Source organism: Loxodonta africana, chromosome 3, assembly GCF_030014295.1.
Source record: "Loxodonta africana isolate mLoxAfr1 chromosome 3, mLoxAfr1.hap2, whole genome shotgun sequence".
NCBI classification, from domain to species: Eukaryota; Metazoa; Chordata; class Mammalia; order Proboscidea; family Elephantidae; genus Loxodonta; species Loxodonta africana.
This window is the reverse complement of record NC_087344.1, coordinates 35,082-57,211: the sequence shown is the minus strand read 5'-3', so window position 1 is coordinate 57,211 and position 22,130 is coordinate 35,082. Positions and strand designations below refer to the sequence as shown.

Sequence of the window (22,130 nt, the reverse complement as noted above, 5' to 3'; positions counted from 1 at the left end):
TAACCACTGTACCACCAGTGCTCTGTCCAGTTCCCAAAGGAGGCCGTATTAATTTCCTGGGGGTGTTGTAACAAATTGTCACATACTGGGTGGCTTAAAACAACAAAATTTATTCTCTTTGAAAACTAAAGACACAAGGGAAAGATTAGTCCAAAGGACTTATGGACCACATCTACTACGGCCTCCACCAGACTGAGTCCAGTACAGTGAGATGGTGCCTGGTTACCACCTCTGACTGCTCTGACAGGGATCACAGTAGAGGGTCCCAGACAGAGCTGGAGAAAAATGTGGGAAAAAATTCTAACTCACACATACACACAAAAAAGACTAGACTTATGGTCTGACGGAGACTGGAGAAACCCTGAGAGTATGGCCCCCAGACACCCTTTTAACTCAGTACTGAAGTCATTCCTGAAGTTCACCCTTCAGCCGAAGATTAGGCCCGTAAAACAAACAATAACACAAGTAGTTCAACCATGTAGATGAGACTAAACGGGCACACCAACCCGGGGCGAGGATAAGAAGGCAGGAGGGCAGCTAGATGAATGGAAATGGGGAGCCAAGGTCTAGACGGGGAGAGTGTTGACACAGCGCGGGTTTGGCCACCAATATCACAAAACAGCGTGTGTATTAATTGTTTGAGTAACTAACTTGTTCTGTAAACCTTCGCCTAAAGCGCACACGCGCGCGCACACACACACGCGCAAAGCAGCCTTACAGTTCCCCAAAGCCAAAAACCAAACGTGTTGCTATGGAGCTGATGTCAACTCATAGTGACCCTATAATACAGAGCGGAACTGTTTCCAAGGCTGTAAATCTTTGCGGAAACAGATTGCCTCATCTTTCACCTGTGGAGCCGCTGGGGGGTTTGAACCGCCAATCTCTTGGTTAGTAGCCGAGCACTTAACCACTGTGCCACCCGTGCTCCATCCAGTTCCCAAAGGCAGGTGTATTAATTTCCTACAGCTATTATTACAAATTACCACACACTCGGTGGCTTGAAACAACAATTTATTCTCTCGAGGTTTTGGTGGGCGGAAACCTGTTACCAAGGTGTGGGCTGGGCCAGGCTCCCTCTGAAGGGCCTGGGGGGCCCTTCCTTGTCTCTCCCAGCTTCTGGTGGCCCCAGGCTTATGGATGCGCTACTCCGTTACTCTGTTCTCGGCCTCCGTGTTCACATAGATTTCTCATTTCTTCTCTGTGTCTCCCCTCTGTGTGTCTCCGTTTATGAGAACGCTGGTCATTGGCCTCAGGGCCCATCTGGTTAATCGAGATGACCTCATCTTGAGGCCCTTTAATTACATCTGCAAAGATCCTTTTCCCAAATAAGGTCTCATTCACAGGCATGGGGGGCTAGGACGTGGAGATATTTTGGGGGGGCCACAAATCAGCTCATGACAGCAGGGTAGATGGGGGGGTGAGAAACAAAGTCAGCGTTGTGAGGACCCTGAAGAGCCCACCCTCACCTGCACCCTCAGGACGCAGGGCACCTGGAGGACAGCCTGGGACCCTGTGAGAACGAGGGGGCAGCATCCTGGGCTGGGGCAGGCAGGAGAACAAGGCTGCTGCATCAACTGCAGGGACCAAGCAGCAGGGGGGAAGCGCCCTCCCCAGGGAAGGAAAAGTTTCTCTCCTGCGGCCCCCAGCGCCCTCTACTGACAAAGTTTAGCATCACCTCAGCTGCTAAAGGAAAAACACTTGCTCCCTTCTTAACTTTTTCCCCATGGAGCCAACAACTAAGGGTGAATTTGGACCTGAGAGTCAGAGAGCTCAAAATGTCACCCTGAGCCCCCACCATGGTGCCCCCAGGGGGTCAGGACAGAACCGGCCATAGCCCAGGAGGACTGGGTATCCGTTCCGCAAGTGTCTGGGTGGTCGAGACCTGGATGGGGCCCGTGTGGTCCTGCCAGAGAGGCTTAGCCCTGGGGAGGGGCAGTGAGGGGTTGCGGACATGGGGCTGATGGCCTGGCCTGGGCAGGGCCAAGGGTTACAAGGCTCTGAGGAGAGGGTGGGTGGGGGACAGCCAAGGGGACGGGCATGGGGTTGGTGTTCTGGGAGAAGTGTGGTTCTGGGGTCCTGGGGGGCGCTGAGCCCTGAGGAGAACTGGAGAGCTATGCTTCCAGGTGGTCCAGGAGGGAGTGGCCATTAGGAGAAGAGGTCACACCTCGCAGGAGCGCAGGGGGCTCCCTTTGCCAACTGACAGACCATCCCAGCCTCTCTCCCCGGGCCCAGGTTAGATTCTTCCATCATTTAACTAGGCTCTAGGCCTCAGCTTGTCAGGGGCCAAACTGCTGTGGAATCCCAGGCCGAGAGTGTGAGCTCTCTATGCCTTCTGGTGAGGCTACAACTATATGTGGAGGCAACATTTATTACAAGAGGCCTAAACACTAAGGGAGACCATTGGTTGGGAAGGAAAACCACAGTCAACACCACCCTGACCACTTCAGGGACCCTCTGGGCTTTTCTACCTCATTCGTTTACACGACAGCAGAGAATCTGTTTACTCAGTTATTTCTGGTCTCTTGACACTCTTGGGAAGTGTAAAGGTTCAGCAGACTTGCTGCATTTCCTTCTCCCATGTCCAATGAGGGCTGACTTTACACTAAAGCCTCGCCTACACTCCCGGCAGACATAGGGCTTCTCCCCTGAGTGTGTCCTCTGGTGTGTGATGAGGTTTGACTTCCGGCTAAAGCCTCGCCCACACTCCCTGCAGACGTAGGGCTTCTCCCCTGAGTGTGTCCTCTGGTGTGTGATGAGATCTGACTTCTGGCTAAAGCCTCGCCCACACTCACCGCAGACATAGGGCTTCTCCCCTGAGTGTGTCCTCTGGTGTGTGATGAGGTTTGACTTCTGGCTAAAGCCTCGCCCACACTCCCCGCAGACATAGGGCTTCTCCCCTGAGTGTGTCCTCTGGTGTGTGATGAGGACTGACTTCCGGCTAAAGCCTCGCCCACACTCCCCGCAGACATAGGGCTTCTCCCCTGAGTGTGTCCTCTGGTGTGTGATGAGGTTTGACTTCTGGCTAAAGCCTCGCCCACACTCCCCGCAGACATAGGGCTTCTCCCCTGAGTGTGTCCTCTGGTGTGTGATGAGGACTGACTTCCGGCTAAAGCCTCGCCCACACTCCCTGCAGCTGTAGGGCTTCTCCCCTGAGTGTGTCCTCTGGTGTTTGATGAGATCTGACTTCTGGCTAAAGCCTCGCCCACACTCCCCGCAGACATAGGGCTTCTCCCCCGAGTGTGTCCTCTGGTGTGTGATGAGGACTGACTTTACACTAAAGCCTCGCCCACACTCCCCGCAGACATAGGGCTTCTCCCCCGAGTGTGTCCTCTGGTGTGTGATGAGGACTGACTTTACACTAAAGCCTCGCCCACACTCCCCGCAGACATAGGGCTTCTCCCCCGAGTGTGTCCTCTGGTGTTTGATGAGGACTGACTTTACACTAAAGCCTCGCCCACACTCCCCGCAGACATAGGGCTTCTCCCCCGAGTGTGTCTTCTGGTGCCTGATGAGGACTGACTTCTGGCTAAAGCCTTGTCCACACTCTCCACACCTGACTTTTGCAATTCTTGAGGTTCCTACCCCCAGGAATAATTTCTCTGCGTCCTCAGGATTCGCTTTCTGGCCTGGGCTGGGCTTTGTCTCCATCATTCTGTTACCCTCCCTAGAGCTCCCTATTTGTCCTTTGGGTAGGCTGGAGCAGGCCTTTGAAATACACCCCCGCCTTGTCCTTTCAAACACCAGTCTGGACCCATCTCCAGCCTCTGGGTCTTCTGCTTTGTCACTCCACATGTGTTGCTCAGAACGCTGCTGCCTCCGACCCCCTGGCCGGGGGTCCTCTGGTTGGAGGTATTTTCTCTCAGGTGTTCCTGGGAAGGGCGGAGAGGGGTGGCTGTGCTTCATGTGTTGGCTGAGGAATTTCTGACTGGAGAAGGCCAGACGGCAGGAGGGACATGGGTGGATCTCTGGCTTTGGTTCTCCTGAAAGAGAAAGTTTTCAGTCAGAGTCCATGTAGACAAGGCTGCCTGCCGGCCTGCTTTGTCTCATTCCCAGCGTGTTCAGAACACAGGATCTGCCTCCACAGCACCCTCCTTCATAGGCCTGCTTTTCACTCCATTTTCATTCATTATATCTTCCTCAGCTATCTGGAAACCCACATCAAGGCCCTTCTCTACATTTCAGCCAGATGAGGGGCCTTAAAGTAGGAATTGGAGGAAAGCCTTGCTCTTTTCCTTGCTGGGAAAGGGGTGGGATCCACTGAGTCAGGAGCCCTCGGCCCAGAGGTCCCCACATGGGAAGGCAGTGTGGACCAGTGGTTGGAGAGCATGTGTGAGTTAAGACGTGTTTGACCGAGGACCACTCTGCCTCCTTCTTTCTCAGAGACTCAGGTGTGAAGGAGACAGGGCTGGCCCAGGCCACCGACTAAAGGACGCTGGGTCCTGCTGACTTGTGTCTCTCCTAGTTTTCCAGAAATTACGAAATGAAAACACGTGAAAATGTGTACTTTCTCAGGCTCTTTCTGTTCATACTTGATTTCACTCAGTCTTACCCCAGCTGAAAGGGGTTAGGAAGTCCTGTTCCAAATTATACCTTGTTCAGACTTCTCACACCCTCTTGACTCCCACCTTTGCCCACCACCCTCTCATCTGGACACTGAAGTAGCCCCTGAGTGTGTCCCCACCACATCTTCATTCCACAGATAAACGAAGGCATCGTCCTGCACAGATGATGCTGGAAATCCCCGTCGGCCTCCGTCTCACTCAGGACAAACCCTGATTTTGTGGTGTGAATCACAGGCCCTGCTTTTCCCGGCTGCTGTGTATCTCTCTGACTTCAACTCTCTCTGCTCCCCTCACCCACTTTTCTCCTTAGAGGTCTCCTGGCTGTTCCTCGAACACCCTGACTCTTTCCTGCCTCGGGTGGTTGGGTGCATTCTCCCTCCACCTGAGCCCTCTGCCCACAGGTGTTTGCAGGTCTCAGTCCACCTTTTCGTGAGGACTCTGAGGGAGGCCTCCTGACGCCTCTGCAGCGCTCAGCCTCCCCTCACACTCTGCCCTCCCACCGGATTGAGTTTCTGCACAGCTTGCTGTCTGGTGTGGAAGACACACGTGCATGCTCACTGTCTGGTGTGACACACACGTGTGCATGCTTGCTGTCTGGCGCGACACACATGTGCATGCTTGCTGTCTGGCATGGCACACACGTGTGTGCTCACTGTCTAGTGTGACACACGTGTGCATGTTCACTGCTGTGGCACACATGTGCATGCTTACTGTCTGATGTAGCACACATGTGTGCATGCTCACTGGTGTGACACACGTGTGCCTATGTTCTATATGTTGATGTTCTGTTTTCCTCGTGTCAGCTGCTCCGGAGGGGTTAATCCGATCAATCTGTGTTTCCAGTTTGTGGGACCCAACTAGCACAGAGCAGGAACTCACAGGATGACTGATTGAATGACAGTGTACGAATGTTTTTTAGGCATATGGAGGAGATTAAAAAGAAAGAGCTAAAAGGGTCACAAGAACCCCCTTGGTGGGAGCTGGCCAGTGTCTGAGAGCTTATTTTTGCCTCTAGCACTGTGTACTGTTATACACTTTGTGCCTGAAGCATTAAAAAATAAAATAGGAACAAAAACTTTAAAATTGTTCCAGAGTAAAAGGCATATAAAATGAATCCTTCATTTTGGGAGCACCTGATGTGAATTTCACCGACTTTAGATGGATTCTACTCTACTTATGGGTTGGACTAGGAAAATCTGCAAGCAGAAGGGTCCCCAGTGCCCACCTGTCCCTGAAGTGAGCTCCTTCTTCCACCTGCTGCCCCACTTGATGCCCAGCTCCTGGCCGTACTCGTCCCCATACCAGACCAGCAGTTCACAGTCAGGCTGGATGGTGCGGCAGGTCCGGTAGAAGATCTGCCTGTGGTACTGAAAGGCCACCAGGTTCTGCTCCTCCTCGTCCCGGGCGCAGTTCACATACCTGAGGTTGACAGGACATGACAGAACGACTGACGGTGAGTGGCCGGGAGTGTCAGGTCCTGCTCCTGCACCCTCCTGATGTTTGAGGTTCTGAGGCTCCCCACGGAAACCTTCTGTGCCCACCTCAGCCTTGTTTGTGATGTCACGTGAAATCCTCTCCCCAAGCCCAGTGTGTGGTGATGCTCCTCCCTGGCCTAATCAACCATGTTCCAAAGCCCAGTCCCAGACTTACCTCCACCTTGATTGGGTATTAACACAGTGAAGTGCAGCATCTCTGAACTCTAAACTAGTTTGTGTTTTATGCCACAGAACATGGCACTTGGTGATGCACTCTGCTTCTAAATAAATACAGGTCATTCAGTGCTTAGCCCAAGTCTCTCTTCTTCTGAGAGGCCTTTCTCCAATCTCCCCACACTTTATGTAAGTACTATTCACCTGCCCTCCAGGTTCCCACAGACACATTGAGGTCTTTTGTCTCACTGTGTACCCCAGTGGAATGAGAACCCTTAAGGAGAGGGGCTGGATCATGGGCTGGTGTCCATGAATAGCCTGTGGCTTACCGCACGCAGGCTTCCGTCAGGTCTGATCTCCCAGATTAAAGGTCCCTTGTTTTAGGTTAACTTAGCACTAGTTCTCGAAAGATATGAAAATTATAGTGATATATTTCTATAACAAACTGTTTAATGTCTGTCTCCAGTAAGTCCATGGTGTCCACAAGGACATGGGCTGCAGGGCCTGGCCCTGAACGGCAGCGTCTAAGCAGGCCACAGTAAGCACGTAACAGATGTCCGTCAGATAAACGAAGCGTGAGTGACTGCCTGTGTGTCCCTGCAATCTTGTCTAGCACAGATGTTTAGGCACAGAGGACATATGTTTTCATCTCCTTATTTCTAAGTGCCTCAAGACATGCAAGAGAGTTGTATGGAGAAAAAAGGACGGAGTGTAAAATCCAGCAACAGAGGCATGATGAAAAGGAAGCAGCTCTGGGCTTGTAAGTCTTGTTTACTCTCTGAAGCCAAACACCTTCTGGCCTTACCTCATCCAGTTGGCCCAAGACTCGTCCTTTCCATCCACATACTCATAGCAGTTCTTCCCCTTGGTGATCTGAGTTTCAGAAAAATGGGCATTTTTGGGTTAATAAACCAAGGAATTATTGTACTCTCCTGAGTCTGCTGCAACACAACACGCCCCTTTGTCAGCACCTCCAGGTCTGTGTGGAGTGTCAGTCAGAGTAGCGGTAGGCACTTTCATTATCTCTGTCCCACTGTCCCCCGCTTTCCCTCTGATCTTCAACAGGAGCTCCAGGGCCACACAGAGATCAGGCAGTACACAGAGCTAGCCCATTACCACCATGGGCCCTAGCAGGCCCTACCAAGGCACAGAGGGAGACGGGCGAGGATAGGGCAGGGGGTGGGTGCTTCTCACCAGCCAGGAGTAGCCGCTGTTGGCTGCCTCCTTGTCTTCTGTCACCTGGCCCTCATAGGGTCCAAAATGAAGGCCCAGTGGCAGCTCGGACGCCTCGTTCCATACTCCGAGCCCAGCCTTGGGGATGCTGGATGGTCCAATTCTCAGCCCAGGGGGCAGAGTGAGGGCTGAGTGATTGGGGTGCCCCCTGTCTACAGGGCTGTCCTTTACAAACATTGGGGCCCCATGAACTGCACAGGTGTCAATGAAGAAGTTCTGGCACTTCTCACAATCTGCAGGAGGGAACAGTAGGGATTAGGATGCAGGGTAGGACAATCCTGGACATAGAGAGCAGGAGCAGAAAGAGCCCAGATCTCAGTCCTGGACTCCAAGTCACTAGGGAAGGGAAACTGTTTTGGGACCAGGACCTAAGCCTTCTGCTGAGGGAAGGAGGCTCACTTACAAAGGTAGTCGTCATCCTGGGGCTCACTGACCTCCTGGTACTCGAGGCCCTTTCTTTCTCGCAGGTTGTACATCTTCACCTCAACCTCATTTCTCCTGGGCTCTGAGGTGGAGGAGATAGGAGAGTGGGCTGGTGCGGTGTAGAGTGTGAGTCCCTGCTTTGTCAGAAAATGTGAGATCTCTCCCATCAAATCATCACTGTTCTTCTACAGGCTGATTTTCCCATAACTGTCAGTTCAAAGACCACAGCTCCACACACACTGACTACAGATGCTTAATGCAACTTTAGGCTCTGTTCCTCCCGTTGTCAGGTTGACTTCCCAACCTTTCTACTTAAAAAAGGGGCTTTCACGCATTTGCTCATTCTGAAAACACTTGTTGAAGGCGTGTTATGTGTTGGGAATTGAGTGAGGGCAAAAACACTGATGAAGGTTTGGTGCCTAGTGTCACAGATGGATTTATGGGACACCCAGCATGTGTCAGCTCCTTCATATTTAATTTAATGCTTTCAAACAATATATGAGCTCTGTATCTTCATCCTTATTTTACAGATTAGGAATCTGGACCTCAGAAAACTTTGAAGATTTGCCTATGCCCAGTGCTTCCGTGTAGATTAGAACCAAGGTCTGTGACTTTGAAATTAATCACATTCAATAATGCATTCAACTTCTTGTCTCCAGCTTAAACCTAGGTGCATAGACCATGTTCGTGAACCTTTCTAGAGGAGCTGGAGGGACTAGACCCCAGTTATTTTCTTACCCAGTTTCCACCTCGAGGGCTGATCAGAGGTACTTGCTTCTCCAGGAGACGACACCGGCTTCTGGGCCTGCTCTGAGCCAGTTGTGTTCAGCAAAATTGCTGTTCCTGACACTTCCTTCAAACTAGATTCATTACCTAGCAGCGCCTTGGGCGTTCCCTTTAATGTGAGAGTCATATATTAAAGGACAACAAGCATTTCTTCAGTGCTTTAGGATGCGACATTTCCACACACACAACCTTAGCTAGAGCTCCAACAACCCTGAGGTACCTGGGCAGCCAGAGGACTTGAGGGAAGAGGAAGGACCTGACAGGAACCCATGTCTTCAGGCTCTTTCCCTTCAACTTTCCCCAAATGTCTTTGTGTAGGAGCCAGTTAGGGAAGGAGAAGGCTTGAGGAGACTAGCTGAGAATCAACAAAGCCTGTGAGAGACAGTGTGGGGCTTATAGAAAGAGGGAGTCTTATAGAAACCAGTGGAATTTGATGGGAGATAAAATGTAGAAAAGCAGAAGGGGGACAAAGCATGCCAGAAACAAGGTGGTAGGGCAGCACGACTGGGAAGAGAACAGACACGCCTGCAGAAAAGCATCTTGACAACAGAGACAGTGATGATAAAAAGTTAAAAATTGCCATATCCTGGAAAGAATACTTACTTTGGAATTAGAAAATACTGGAAAATTGGAATTAAATTAGCTGGTTCCTGTACCAATTCCGCTGAATAAGTATATGCCATTAGCTAATTCTTTTGATCTTTCCTTTAGTTTCCTTGTGCATAAATGGGCATAGATCCTAATCCTTAAGGTTACAGTGAACTTTAAATGTAATAATGCTCATTGAAATGTTTTGTGAGTTATTGAATACAGCATAAATGTGAGACTATTTCTTTGACAGTTGTGCTACAAAATTCACCTCCTCGACCATCTCCACAGTTGAAATCTAACTCACAGGTATCATCTTCAGCATTCCTTAACCTTCTTAAAAACAAAAACCAAACCCATTGCTGTCACGTCAGTTCCGACTCATAGCGACCCTAGAGGACAGAGAAGAACGGCCCCATATGGTTTCCAAGGAGCAGCTGGTGGATTCGCGCTGCTGACCTTTTGGTTAGCAGCTGAGCTCTTAACCACTGTGCCACCAGGGCTCTTTAACCTTCTTATCCATAGTTTAATTTGCAAATGTGCAATCAGTCATTCAGAAAACATTCAGGTGGGCCTGGGACTTCCGAGACAGATAAGGAGCAGGCTCCCAATGAGCTCTCATGCAGAGGGGCCAGCTAAGGAGACCATTCAAACCACGTGAGATGCACCTAATCAGAGACCAGAGGACAGCTGTTACTTCCTCCTACAGGAATGAGCATTTGAAATCAGTCCCAGAAGGAGGAGTTTCTACTGAATAGTGTGTATCTGACAGAAATCCTTAAGTCCTTGTCTCACTCTTTCCTCAATCATCACTCTGAAGCTCCTCAGGGCTGGGAGCTGCCTCCTCTTAAGTGGGAGCCCCTGAGGGTGGGGACATGTCTCCTTCTTCACCTGGGACAATCCACTGTACAAGCTGCCCTTATATTTGCACGTGATGGAATGACAAGCAAACCAGGTAAACGTAAGCTTCCCTGAGTAAGGCTCTTAGAGCAGCAACTGCTTTAGCACAGCAGAGAAGGAATGAGGTTTGAATCATCAGCTGGGCCTCGGAGGAGACAGCCTGAGCTTCACAAATATGTGCAGATTTTAATGAACAAGAAAGTTTTTTGGATTAGACTGTACTCCCACTGATACTGTGATGTCAGGTGTGTAAATGAACACGCCTGCACCTCAGTTTCCTCGTCTACAGTCACTAAAGTAGCTACCTCACAGGCTTGCTTGGACCAAGGGTGCTTTGGAAATGATTTCTGCAGTGTCATCAATTAAAGCCGATGCTTCTAGTCTGGAGTCTCTGGGTGGCACAGACAGTTAAGCACTCAGCTACGAACTGAAAGGTTGGAGGTTCAAATCCACCCAGAGGCGCCTTGGAAGAAAGGGCTGGCAATCTGCTTCCGAAAGGTCACCGGCATTGCAAACCTCTACTCTGACACACGTGGGGTCGCCGTGAATCGGAATAGACTCAATAGCAACTGTTTTTCTATCTGGAGTCCCTGGGTGGCACAAGCAGTTAAGCGCTCAGCTACCAACGAAGAGGTTGGAGGTCAGAATCCATCTAGAAGTGCTTGGAAGAAAGGCCTTGTGATCTACTTCTGAAAGGTCACAGCCAATGAAAACCTCATGGAGCACAGTTCTCCCCTTGACACATAGGGTTGCCGTGAGCTGGGAAAGACTCAACGGCAACTTTTTATTTTTTTATGCTTCTGCTGGGGAGTCAACTAATCACTTTCTTAAAATGCTAAAAAAAAAAAATCTAGATAAAATTTCATCTCTGCTTCATTCTGTGTTCTTAAGTTATCTATTAAGTGATAAGATTTAAGCGACTTTATTCATGTAAAGTCCTTAAAATAAAGTCAGGAATACTGTGGAAATAAAACAAGTGGTAGCTATTTCTGTTGCTGTTGTTACTATCAAGACGGTGATGTGTAGGACTGTGAGCAGGAGGGTCAGGAGAGGGAGGCAGCTGTCCTGGGCTCCGTACATACATCCTCCTGCTCCTTCCCGAGGGTGGCTCCACGAGGAAGGTGCTCTTCTCTGCAGGACTCCCAGATACTCACCTTCTGGTGTCTACTCTGCTCCGCCCGGGAGGCCACCGAAGGAGGTTTGACTGAAAGGCGATGAAAAATCAGAATTTATTTTTGATTGGTGAATGTTTCCAAACTCTGGAGATGCTCACGTAGGGACAGAGAATTAGGAACCAGAGCATGGAGAGTCCAAGGCTTATCTGAAATGGCTTCTGCAGTATCATTACTTAATGGCTAACTGGTTTCTTAAAATGTTTTAAACCTCATCTCTGGTTCATCTTATGTACATAAAGTCTCTTACATTTATTTTAAGAAATTAATTGACTGCGTTGGGTATCTTAACTGGGTTCAGATAGAGACGTGTGATAAACCGTCAGGGAGAGGGTTAGCCATGAAAACTCTCCGTGTCAAAACCGGACAAGCAAGCACCGGGCTTCACCTCTCCCACGACTGCCTGAGCCTACAGCGTGGGAAGCCCGGGGACGGGAATCACGCATCTTGAATCCAACTTGCTCCTTCCGTTTAGGAGGACTGACTGTCGTTTTATAAACTCTCCTGTCTGAGCAGAAGTGAGCTGCTCGCTTCTGTCGTGTAAAGATGGCACATCACTTTCTTTGCCTGATGCCATCTCTGGTCAGAGCGTGTGGGAAAGCTCAGGGAGATTAAACAGCTCTCAAGCCTCTCCGAAGATCAGCACAAAAAAACAGGCTCCATTTGGGGTAAGACGATCCTGTGTTGTGATTAAATGTACATAAATTATGTATCTTTACAAAAGTGTTAATCGTTTTCTCTTGTAAGACACTTAATCCAGTAACTATGAACCACTATAAAATTATCATTAGAAAGTGGTTTTACAGTTTAACTAAAGCTTTCTTAATTGTCCTTTGATTAATTATCAATGTTTAGCAAAAACAATCTCCTTAAAAAAAAAAAGATGATAAATTTTAAGCATAAAGAAGAGTATGGAGAATTACACTGGAAAAATCTATATACCCACTACCATTCAGTGAGACCTCAACATTCTGCTACTACTGCTTCTGATCTTTTTATTTCTATTTTAAAATTATAACACAAAAACTAATCACAGCTAAGTCACCTGTGAGTCCTTCCTCTTTCTCTGGTGGTGACAACTATTCTGAATTTGGTATTTCTTATTCACATTCAGATTTCTATCCATTTACCATTTATTAATTTAGTTACGAATAACACACACTATCATCTTACACATTTTAAAACTTCCAGTGACTGGCCTCTTGCTGTATGTACCCTTTAGATCTTGCTCGTTTGCTGAACATTTATGCCTTTGTGTGAACAAGCCCTTTCCTTTGTTAACCCCTGAGGAGTGGCTGAGACTTGGCCCCTGGAAATCCCGCTGGCCTCACCTTGCTGCCTAGGTGTCCATTCCTCATCAGAATCCTCAGTGTTATCCACCTGGGCTTTGATGGCCTGCCTGCGGTGACACATGAAAGCTGGGCGAGGGGCTCTAAGACCTGGAAAGAGAAGCAAAACCTTTGTCCTCCGAGGGAAAAGCTGGGAGGAAGAAGGAAGGGCGGTGGCTCAGTGGATGGGCTGGGAGAGCCTAGTATGGACACAAGAAAAGCAACTCCCCCCCCCGCCCCCAGTCTCCCTAGGCACACAGGGTCACTATGAGTCAAACTGACTCCATGGCACCTAACAAGAGCACCAACTCCCTGCACGCAGGAGGGAGTCACAAGAGTGCAGGGACTGAGAACCCACAGCTCTGTGCACCCAGCACCTTCAGTTACCTATAGTGACCAGCGCCTCATAGTTCCTTTTCACATTCCTGTAGCGGAATTTCTCCCACTCTCCCATCTCCGCCCACTCTTCCTTGGAGAAGTAAATGGAAATGTCTCTGAAAGTGTCCTTGGCCTAGAGAAAGGACACATTCCTGCAATGGCTCACTAGTGGGGACCCACGCCCAGCTGGCCTGTCCCTCCACCTGGGCACCGGCAGCTGGGGACAATGACTCTCCCTCCCTGTGTCCTGATAGTGAACTGAGTGGATGCTGGGCATCTTCCAGGGCTCCCGAACAGAGCAGGTGCTGATGTAGGCGTCCTGATTCTCCCACAGCCCCCTCCCCTTTCTTCCGGTGGACCCCCTGCCACCACCGTAGGCCCTCCCCCTGCCCTCCCCAGAGACCATCCCCACCCCCGCCCTACCCATAGACACCCCTCCCTGGCACTCCCTGTGGCCTCCTCTCCTCGCCTGGGTACTCCCGCCCTCACCGTGGGCGTCCTCCCAGCGCTCCCCACATCTCCCCTAGGGTTCTTCTTGGCTGCCCTGGCGGGGCTCATGGTACCAGCACCGCCCCCGGCCCAGCCCGGAGTGTCCCAGCCCAAGGCCACAGCGCCTGTGGAAAGAGAAGGTTCTGGAAGAGGCAACCGCTGGACCACCGCCCCCGTGCCCGTGTGTCCTGCGCTAGAGCTGCAGGAGGTCGGGGTGCTGACGGGTCAGGGGTCCCCGAGGCCGGGCAGACCCCGATGCGTTAGTGCAACTCGATTCGAGGGGTCCTTGGGGTTAGACTGGGGCTTCGGGATCCTGCTCCAGTGAGAGGAAATGGCGTTTCTCAGAGAAGGATCTGGGGTCTCCACCTGGGCATTCTGGAAAAATCTAACAGTAGGCTGGTTGTCTAAAAGCAGCGATCTCTCAGGGTGAGGAGACTTGGGGTTCTCTCAGGGTGAGGGGACTCGGGGGTCTCTCACGGTGAGGGGACGTGGGGTCTCAGGGTGAAGGGACTTGGGGTCTCTCAGGGTGAAGGGACTTGGGGGTCTCTCAGGGTGAGGGGATATGGGGTCTCTCAGGGTGAGGCGATTTGGGGTCTCTCAGGATGAGGGCACTTGGGGTCTCTCAGGGTGAGGGGACTTGGGGTCAGGGTGAGAGGACTTGGGGGTCTCTCAGGGTGAGATTTGGAGTCTCCCAGGGTGAGGGGATTTGGGGTCTCATGGTGAGGGGACTTGGGGTCTTCTATATCAAGGGGATTTTGTGTCATTCAGGCTGAAGGTTTTTGGGGTGTCTGAGGATGAGGGCATTTGTGATCTCTGAAGCTGAGGCGATTTGGGCTCCCTCAAGGTCAAGGGATTTGGAATCTCATGGGAGATGAGGATTTGGGGTTTTTCTGATATTTGGGGTGCTTAGTCTGAGAGGATTTGGGATCCACCAGGTTAAGGGGATTGGAGGGTGCCTCAGGCTCCCTCAGGAGATTTAGGGTCTGTCCATGGCGACCGGTTTGGTTTGGTTTTTGGTTTTAGGCTGAGGGGCTTTGAAGTTATTAAAAAGATTTAGGGTATCTAACAATGAGGTTATTTTGGGTCTCTGAGGCTGATGAGATTAAGAGTCCCCAGGCTGACGGGGGTATAGGGCCTCTGAAGCTGGGTAAATTTAGGGTCTCTGTGGGTAAGAGATTTAGTGTTTCTCAAGCTGAGGGGAATTGGGGTTCTTCAGGCTCAGGAGATTTGAGGGTCTAAGGAAGAGGGGACTTGGGGTTCCTCACGGTAAGGGGGTTTGGGGTCTCTAGTGCTGAGGGAGTTTGGAGGTCCCTCAAGCTGGCGGGATTTGGAGCCTCTCGGGGTGAGATCTGGGGTCTCGCAGGCTGGCATTTGAAGGTCTCGGCCGGACAGCTTATGAAGCCTTATAAGGGTCTGAAGCATGGCAGAAGCACCCCGTGTCCTGTTAGCGTCCCCTCGGCTCTCCCGCGCTGCCCACCCGCTGGCGCCGTCTCTGAGCACCTGCGGCTCCTCAGGAAGGGCGCGGTGAACTACGACGAACCCGCCTTTAATACGCCGTCAGGCTCAGGCCGCCAATCAACGCGCGGATAGAGCGGCCCGACCAATCGGCGACCAGGGTGGGGCTGGGGGGCAGGGCGTGGGCGGAGCCTTTTCTGTCAGTCACCGGACAGAACCCAGTTGGGATGTGGGCTGCGGGTGGGGGAGCCGATCTTCCCGCCCCTGCGGAAGGTCACGCCCACCCCGCGGGGATTGGCTGCTCTGGGTCTCCGGGTCCAGGCGTCCGTGGGAGCTGAGAAAAGTGACTGATGCTCCACGGGCTCCAGTCGGTGGGGCAGCCCGGCCGACGACGGCTCAGTACGGCTGTCGGAGTCATGCATGCGGGTGGGGTGGTTTCCAAACGTTCCCTCGTGCCCCCAAGTGTGGAGCAGGCGCTGCCCCGGGCGAGGCGCTGAGGGCGGAGGCGGGGCCTGCCGGGCCTCGGGGAGGGGCGGGGCGTCAGGGCCCGGCGGGCGGGCCTTCGGCGTGCGGGGGCGGGGCCTAGGACGCTCGGCACCGGCGGGCGGGCCTTCAGCGTGCGGGGGCGGGGCCTAAGGAGATTGGCACCATAAAGACGCGTAGTTTATGTACATTTAATCACAACACAGGATTGTCTTACCCCAAATGGAGCCTGTTTTTTTGTGCTGATCTTCGGAGAGGCTTGAGAGCTGTTTAATCTCCCTGAGCTTTCCCACACGCTCTGACCAGAGATGGCATCAGGCAAAGAAAGTGATGTGCCATCTTTACACGACAGAAGCGAGCAGCTCACTTCTGCTCAGACAGGAGAGTTTATAAAACGACAGTCAGTCCTCCTAAACGGAAGGAGCAAGTTGGATTCAAGATGCGTGATTCCCGTCCCCGGGCTTCCCACGCTGTAGGCTCAGGCAGTCGTGGGAGAGGTGAAGCCCGGTGCTTGCTTGTCCGGTTTTGACACGGAGAGTTTTCATGGCTAACCCTCTCCCTGACGGTTTATCACACGTCTCTATCTGAACCCAGTTAAGATACCCAACGCAGTCAATTAATTTCTTAAAATAAATGTAAGAGACTTTATGTACATAAGATGAACCAGAGATGAGGTTTAAAACATTTTAAGAAACCAGTTAGCCATTAAGTAATGATACTGCAGAAGCCATTTCAGATAAGCCTTGGACTCTCCATGCTCTGGTTCCTAATTCTCTGTCCCTACGTGAGCATCTCCAGAGTTTGGAAACATTCACCAATCAAAAATAAATTCTGATTTTTCATCGCCTTTCAGTCAAACCTCCTTCGGTGGCCTCCCGGGCGGAGCAGAGTAGACACCAGAAGGTGAGTATCTGGGAGTCCTGCAGAGAAGAGCACCTTCCTCGTGGAGCCACCCTCGGGAAGGAGCAGGAGGATGTATGTACGGAGCCCAGGACAGCTGCCTCCCTCTCCTGACCCTCCTGCTCACAGTCCTACACATCAGCGCCTTGATACAGTGGAACCCGTGAGAGCCAGAGCGCCACTGGACTGCCTTTTTTTCTGGGTCTTGCATGTCTTCCGCTTTTGACAGGGTGCAGTCTTAACACTTTTCTATTTCTATCAGTGGAAAATATTAGTTTTCCTTCTCTGGCAGGTTTCCGTGTCACAGTTTCCAGCTTTTGCAGGTTTTACTCTATATCTTTTAACCTTTTAAGAATCTGATTGCTTGAACCCCAGGGTTGTTGCTGTGTGCTGTGGGGTCAATTCCAACTCATAGCCACTGTATATGACAGAGTAGAACTACCATGTAGTGTTTCCATAATCTTTATGGGAGCAGATCAGCAGGTCTTTTCTCCCATGGATCTGTGTGGATATGAACCTCTGAAGTTTCAGTTAGCAGCCGAGTGCTTAACCACTGTGCCATCAGGGTGCCTACACCTCCAATAGAAGCATGAAAAAAAAAAAGTTACCATTGAGTCTATTCCAACTCATGGTGATGTGTGTCAGAGTAGACCTGTGCTCCATAAAGTTTGCAATGCCTGTGACCTTTCAGAAGGAGATTGCCAGGCCTTTCTTCCCCAGCTCCTGGGTGAATTTGAACCTCCAACCTTTCAGTTCGTAGCTGAGTGCTTAACTGTGCCACCCAGAGACTCCAGACTAGAAGCATCGGCTTTAATTAATGATACTGCAGAAATCATTTCCAAATCACCCTTGGTCCAAGCAAGCCTATGAGGTAGCTACTTTAGTGTTGCAAAGACATTCGGCTGTGTGGACCATAATAAACTATGGATAACATTGCGAAGAATGGGAATTTCAGAACGCCCACCCTCAGTGCCATCTCCTCCATCGTGGGCACCTGGCTGTTAAAGTACTTGGGTTTCCTTCAGCCTCTGGACTTCCTCCCCCTCAAGGATGCTGACAGTGTACGCTCAGCTGAACATGCCGGGCTTAAACCTGGAGTGCCGTACCCACCTGATCCTTGACCAGTCGGAGCACCCAGAGTCCACTGAGACAGCCAGAGGGTGGGGAGGATGGGTGGGGGTATGTGAGCACGCACGCAGGGGTGCAGGGCTGGGCTACACAGGGAGGAGTCTCCAGAGGCTGGGGGTGTTGGGCCGGAGCTCAGAGAACCTCAGACCACTCACCTGGTTGACTGCAGTCTGTGAAGGCTCCTGAAGAGGAGCTGGTGGGATTGGGCTTCTCTTGATGCAGTGAAGTGTTTCCATCTTTGGAAAGGCACAAGGAAAGGCAGCCATGTTGGTGATCTTCTCTCCTCTTGCAGTTCCCGCACCAACTCTCAAGTCAGCTCGAGGCCTAGCCTCACCTCCGTAACCAGCTGTAGTATCACCTCCCGAGGTAGGGCCAGCTCTGGCACCAGCACCAGAGCCCAGTCTCACCCTACTACTCCATCATCAGGCCCAGCCCAGCCCCAGACGGAGAGTCTGCTCCTGCTCCAGATTCACCTGGAGCATCACCTCCAGGCCTGCAGCCTCAGCACCTCCCCCAGCAACAGCTCCTGAGCCAAGGCTGTAGCTCCGGTGCCGGAGCCTCCCTGCCCCTCCCCTGAGAGGTCATCCGTCGGATGTGTTTGTAGGGTTTTTCTTGTTTTACAAATACTTTATTGTTTAGTCAACTTTAAGTTCTTAAATTTTTTAGGTTTGGCATAAAATACAGTTTAAAAGTTTTAGGTCTGATGTGAAACAAAGTTTAGTTAATTTTAAACTGTGTAATTCAGTGGTTTTATATACTTTCACACTGCTATTCAGCCATCACCACTGTCTGGTTCTGGAGCATGTTCACCACCCCAAACAGAAACCCTGTAGCTATGCAGCATCCACTCTCCACTCTCTCCTCCCCCAGCCCCTGAAACCACTACTGGGCTTCCTGTGTCCGTGGATTTACCTGCTCTGGATTTTTCCTCTAAATGGAATCATGCAACGTGTGGCCTTCTATGTCTCGCTTCTTTCACTTAGCTCAATGTTTTCCACGTTCATCCAAAGTGTGCTATGTGTCAGTATGGAATTCTTTTAATGGTGAATGTTATCTCCTGGTATACCACATTTTGTTTATCCATTTGTTGATGGACATTTGGGTTGTTTCCACCCTTTGACTGATGTGAGTAGTGCTGTTGTGAGCATCTGTGTACAAGTATCTACCTGACCACCTGGCTTCATGATAAATGCCAGGGGTGGATAAAGAAGAGGAGGACAGGGTGAGGAGACAGCCCAGATGTGGGAGAGTTGTGCAAGAGGCCTAGACAACTCCCACATGTGTGTAAAAGGAGACAGGTGGGGTCTGGGGCAGCACTGGTGTTGTGAGGGAGGAGGTGGGAGGAGTAAGTGATCAGACCTTGTATATGGAAAACACCACCACCAGGTATGGGTAACAATGAGGTGGGTGGGACCAGGGGGAGCCTAGTTGTGGTGAGGAGGGTGTAGGGAGTGAGGAGGAGGGACAGGCCACAAGGCACAGTTGTGGGAGGGAGGATAAGGGAGGAATTCACGGAGTGCACAGGTGTGGCCCAAGAAGAGGTGCAAAGGACCAGTAAGCCACCAAGGTGTCTACAGTAAGGCCATAGGTGGGGGCAGTAGAAGCTGTAGGGAGTGAAGATGTGGGAGGGTCAGGTGGCACGTAGGTGTGGAGGTGTGTCTGATTCTCCTGACTGGTCCCCGGATGCTGCCAGGCTCCTGCTGCCCACAAGTGTTGGATGCGGGAATCTCCAGGAGGCCGCCTCAGGCCCAGCACTTTCAGCCCAAGCAGCTATTGCACCCCAGGGCCTTGGGTCTTGTCTCTGCTCCCCCGGGGCAGCTTGACCCTCCCACAGTTTGTTTGTCCCCACAGTCCCAGCCAAAGTGTAGCGTGGACAAAGAGCTGAAAATGCTTGTGGTACCCAGCTCCTTCTCAGAGATTCCCTCCACTCGCAGGGATCCCTGTTCTCAGACACTTTCTGGGTTGAGGTGGGTGCTGGACCTACAGGAGGGTGCTCACCGTCTGTTCTTTCAGATAATTTTGGTCTTCGGGAAAAAAGCAGAGGTACTATTATAATCACCACATCACAGGGGAGACAACGGACCCCACACAGCTTAATGGACCTTTTCCAGGTTACCCAGCTTGTAACGAGGTCTGCAGACTGCAGAGCCCACATGTGATCCGTCACACTGCATATCCAGGCCTTCACCCAGAGCCTGTGACGCAACGGAGTCTGTAGGGTCAGCGAGGGCTCCTGGGCCGTGTCGTCCGTGCTCGTCACACTGCGTATCCAGGCCTTCACCCAGAGCCTGTGACGCAACGGAGTCTGTAGGGTCAGCGAGGGCTCCTGGGTCGTGTCGTCCATGCTCGTCACACTGCGTATCCAGGCCTTCACCCAGAGCCTGTGACGCAACGGAGTCTGTAGGGTCAGCGAGGGCTCCTGGGCCGTGTCGTCCGTGCTCCTCACACTGCGTATCCAGGCCTTCACCCAGAGCCTGTGACGCAACGGAGTCTGTAGGGTCAGCGAGGGCTCCTGGGCTGTGCCGTCCGTGCTCGTCACACTGCGTATCCAGGCCTTCACCCAGAGCCTGTGACGCAACGGAGTCTGTAGGGTCAGCGAGGGCTCCTGGGTCGTGTCGTCCGTGCTCGTCACACTGCGTATCCAGGCCTTCACCCAGAGCCTGTGACGCAATGGAGTCTGTAGGGTCAGCGAGGGCTCCTGGGCCGTGTCGTCCGTGCTCGTCACACTGCGTATCCAGGCCTTCACCCAGAGCCTGTGACGCAACGGAGTCTGTAGGGTCAGCGAGGGCTCCTGGGCCGTGTCGTCCGTGCTCGTCACACTGCGTATCCAGGCCTTCACCCAGAGCCTGTGACGCAACGGAGTCTGTAGGGTCAGCGAGGGCTCCTGGGCCGTGCCGTCCGTGCTCGTCACACTGCGTATCCAGGCCTTCACCCAGAGCCTGTGACGCAACGGAGTCTGTAGGGTCAGCGAGGGCTCCTGAGCCGTGCCGTCCGTGCTCGCTCTGTCTGCTCACGTCCACAGGAGGGTGCCTGCACCTTCGTTTCCATCTCGCTGTTTGTGTCTTCTTGCTCTTTGCCCCACATCACTAACAAAAACATGTCAGAAAGAGGCTTTATCGGAGGCTGTATTTGAAAATGTTCCTGAGATCAGAAGTCAAAGGCGGGTTTGTTTCCACTCAGGCACGAGAGACCAGAAAGTCTGGCTCCTGGGACAAGCTCTCCCTCTAGAAAGGCAGCTGAGGCCTCTCTAGACGTGGAGTGCTCCACTGCGGGCTGCCTTCTTAGGTGCCCTGTAAGGCAGCTCAGGCCTCTCTAGACGTGGAGTGCTCCACTGCGGGCTGCCTTCTTAGGTGCCCTGTAAGGCAGCTGAGGCCTCTCTAGACGTGGAGTGCTCCACTGCGGGCTGCCTTCTTAGGTGCCCTGTAAGGCAGCTGAGGCCTCTCTAGACGTGGAGTGCTCCACTGCGGGCTGCCTTCTTAGGTGCCCTGTAAGGCAGCTGAGGCCTCTCTAGACGTGGAGTGCTCCACTGCGGGCTGCCTTCTTAGGTGCCCTGTAAGGCAGCTCAGGCCTCTCTAGACGTGGAGTGCTCCACTGCGGGCTGCCTTCTTAGGTGCCCTGTAAGGCAGCTGAGGCCTCTCTAGACGTGGAGTGCTCCACTGCGGGCTGCCTTCTTAGGTGCCCTGTAAGGCAGCTCAGGCCTCTCTAGACGTGGAGTGCTCCACTGCAGGCTGCCTTCTTAGGTGCCCTGTAAGGCAGCTGAGGCCTCTCTAGACGTGGAGTGCTCCACTGCGGGCTGCCTTCTTAGGTGCCCTGTAAGGCAGCTGAGGCCTCTCTAGACGTGGAGTGCTCCACTGCGGGCTGCCTTCTTAGGTGCCCTGTAAGGCAGCTGAGGCCTCTCTAGACGTGGAGTGCTCCACTGCGGGCTGCCTTCTTAGGTGCCCTGTAAGGCAGCTGAGGCCTCTCTAGACGTGGAGTGCTCCACTGCGGGCTGCCTTCTTAGGTGCCCTGTAAGGCAGCTCAGGCCTCTCTAGACGTGGAGTGCTCCACTGCGGGCTGCCTTCTTAGGTGCCCTGTAAGGCAGCTGAGGCCTCTCTAGACGTGGAGTGCTCCACTGCGGGCTGCCTTCTTAGGTGCCCTGTAAGGCAGCTCAGGCCTCTCTAGACGTGGAGTGCTCCACTGCGGGCTGCCTTCTTAGGTGCCCTGTAAGGCAGCTGAGGCCTCTCTAGACGTGGAGTGCTCCACTGCGGGCTGCCTTCTTAGGTGCCCTGTAAGGCAGCTCAGGCCTCTCTAGACGTGGAGTGCTCCACTGCGGGCTGCCTTCTTAGGTGCCCTGTAAGGCAGCTCAGGCCTCTCTAGACGTGGAGTGCTCCACTGCGGGCTGCCTTCTTAGGTGCCCTGTAAGGCAGCTGAGGCCTCTCTAGACGTGGAGTGCTCCACTGCGGGCTGCCTTCTTAGGTGCCCTGTAAGGCAGCTGAGGCCTCTCTAGACGTGGAGTGCTCCACTGCGGGCTGCCTTCTTAGGTGCCCTGTAAGGCAGCTCAGGCCTCTCTAGACGTGGAGTGCTCCACTGCGGGCTGCCTTCTTAGGTGCCCTGTAAGGCAGCTCAGGCCTCTCTAGACGTGGAGTGCTCCACTGCGGGCTGCCTTCTTAGGTGCCC

The 22,130-nt window shown here is 52.4% G+C and overlaps 1 protein-coding gene across 1 annotated transcript; it reads right to left on the bottom strand.

Annotated features, from left to right (window-relative positions):
• Positions 1 to 1,971: 1,971 nt before the first annotated feature.
• On the bottom strand, positions 1,972 to 20,413 carry PRDM9 (PR/SET domain 9; the record flags this gene model as incomplete). Its single annotated transcript, XM_064283086.1, has 14 exons — positions 1,972 to 3,977; positions 5,788 to 5,981; positions 7,017 to 7,084; positions 7,406 to 7,677; positions 7,848 to 7,949; positions 8,606 to 8,762; positions 11,296 to 11,345; positions 12,645 to 12,752; positions 13,029 to 13,152; positions 13,509 to 13,633; positions 14,774 to 15,037; positions 15,172 to 15,595; positions 17,457 to 17,585; positions 19,591 to 20,413. Coding segments are annotated over 14 exons (4,309 nt in total), but the record flags the coding sequence as incomplete, so codon positions are not given.
• Between the last annotated feature and the right edge of the window lie 1,717 nt (positions 20,414 to 22,130).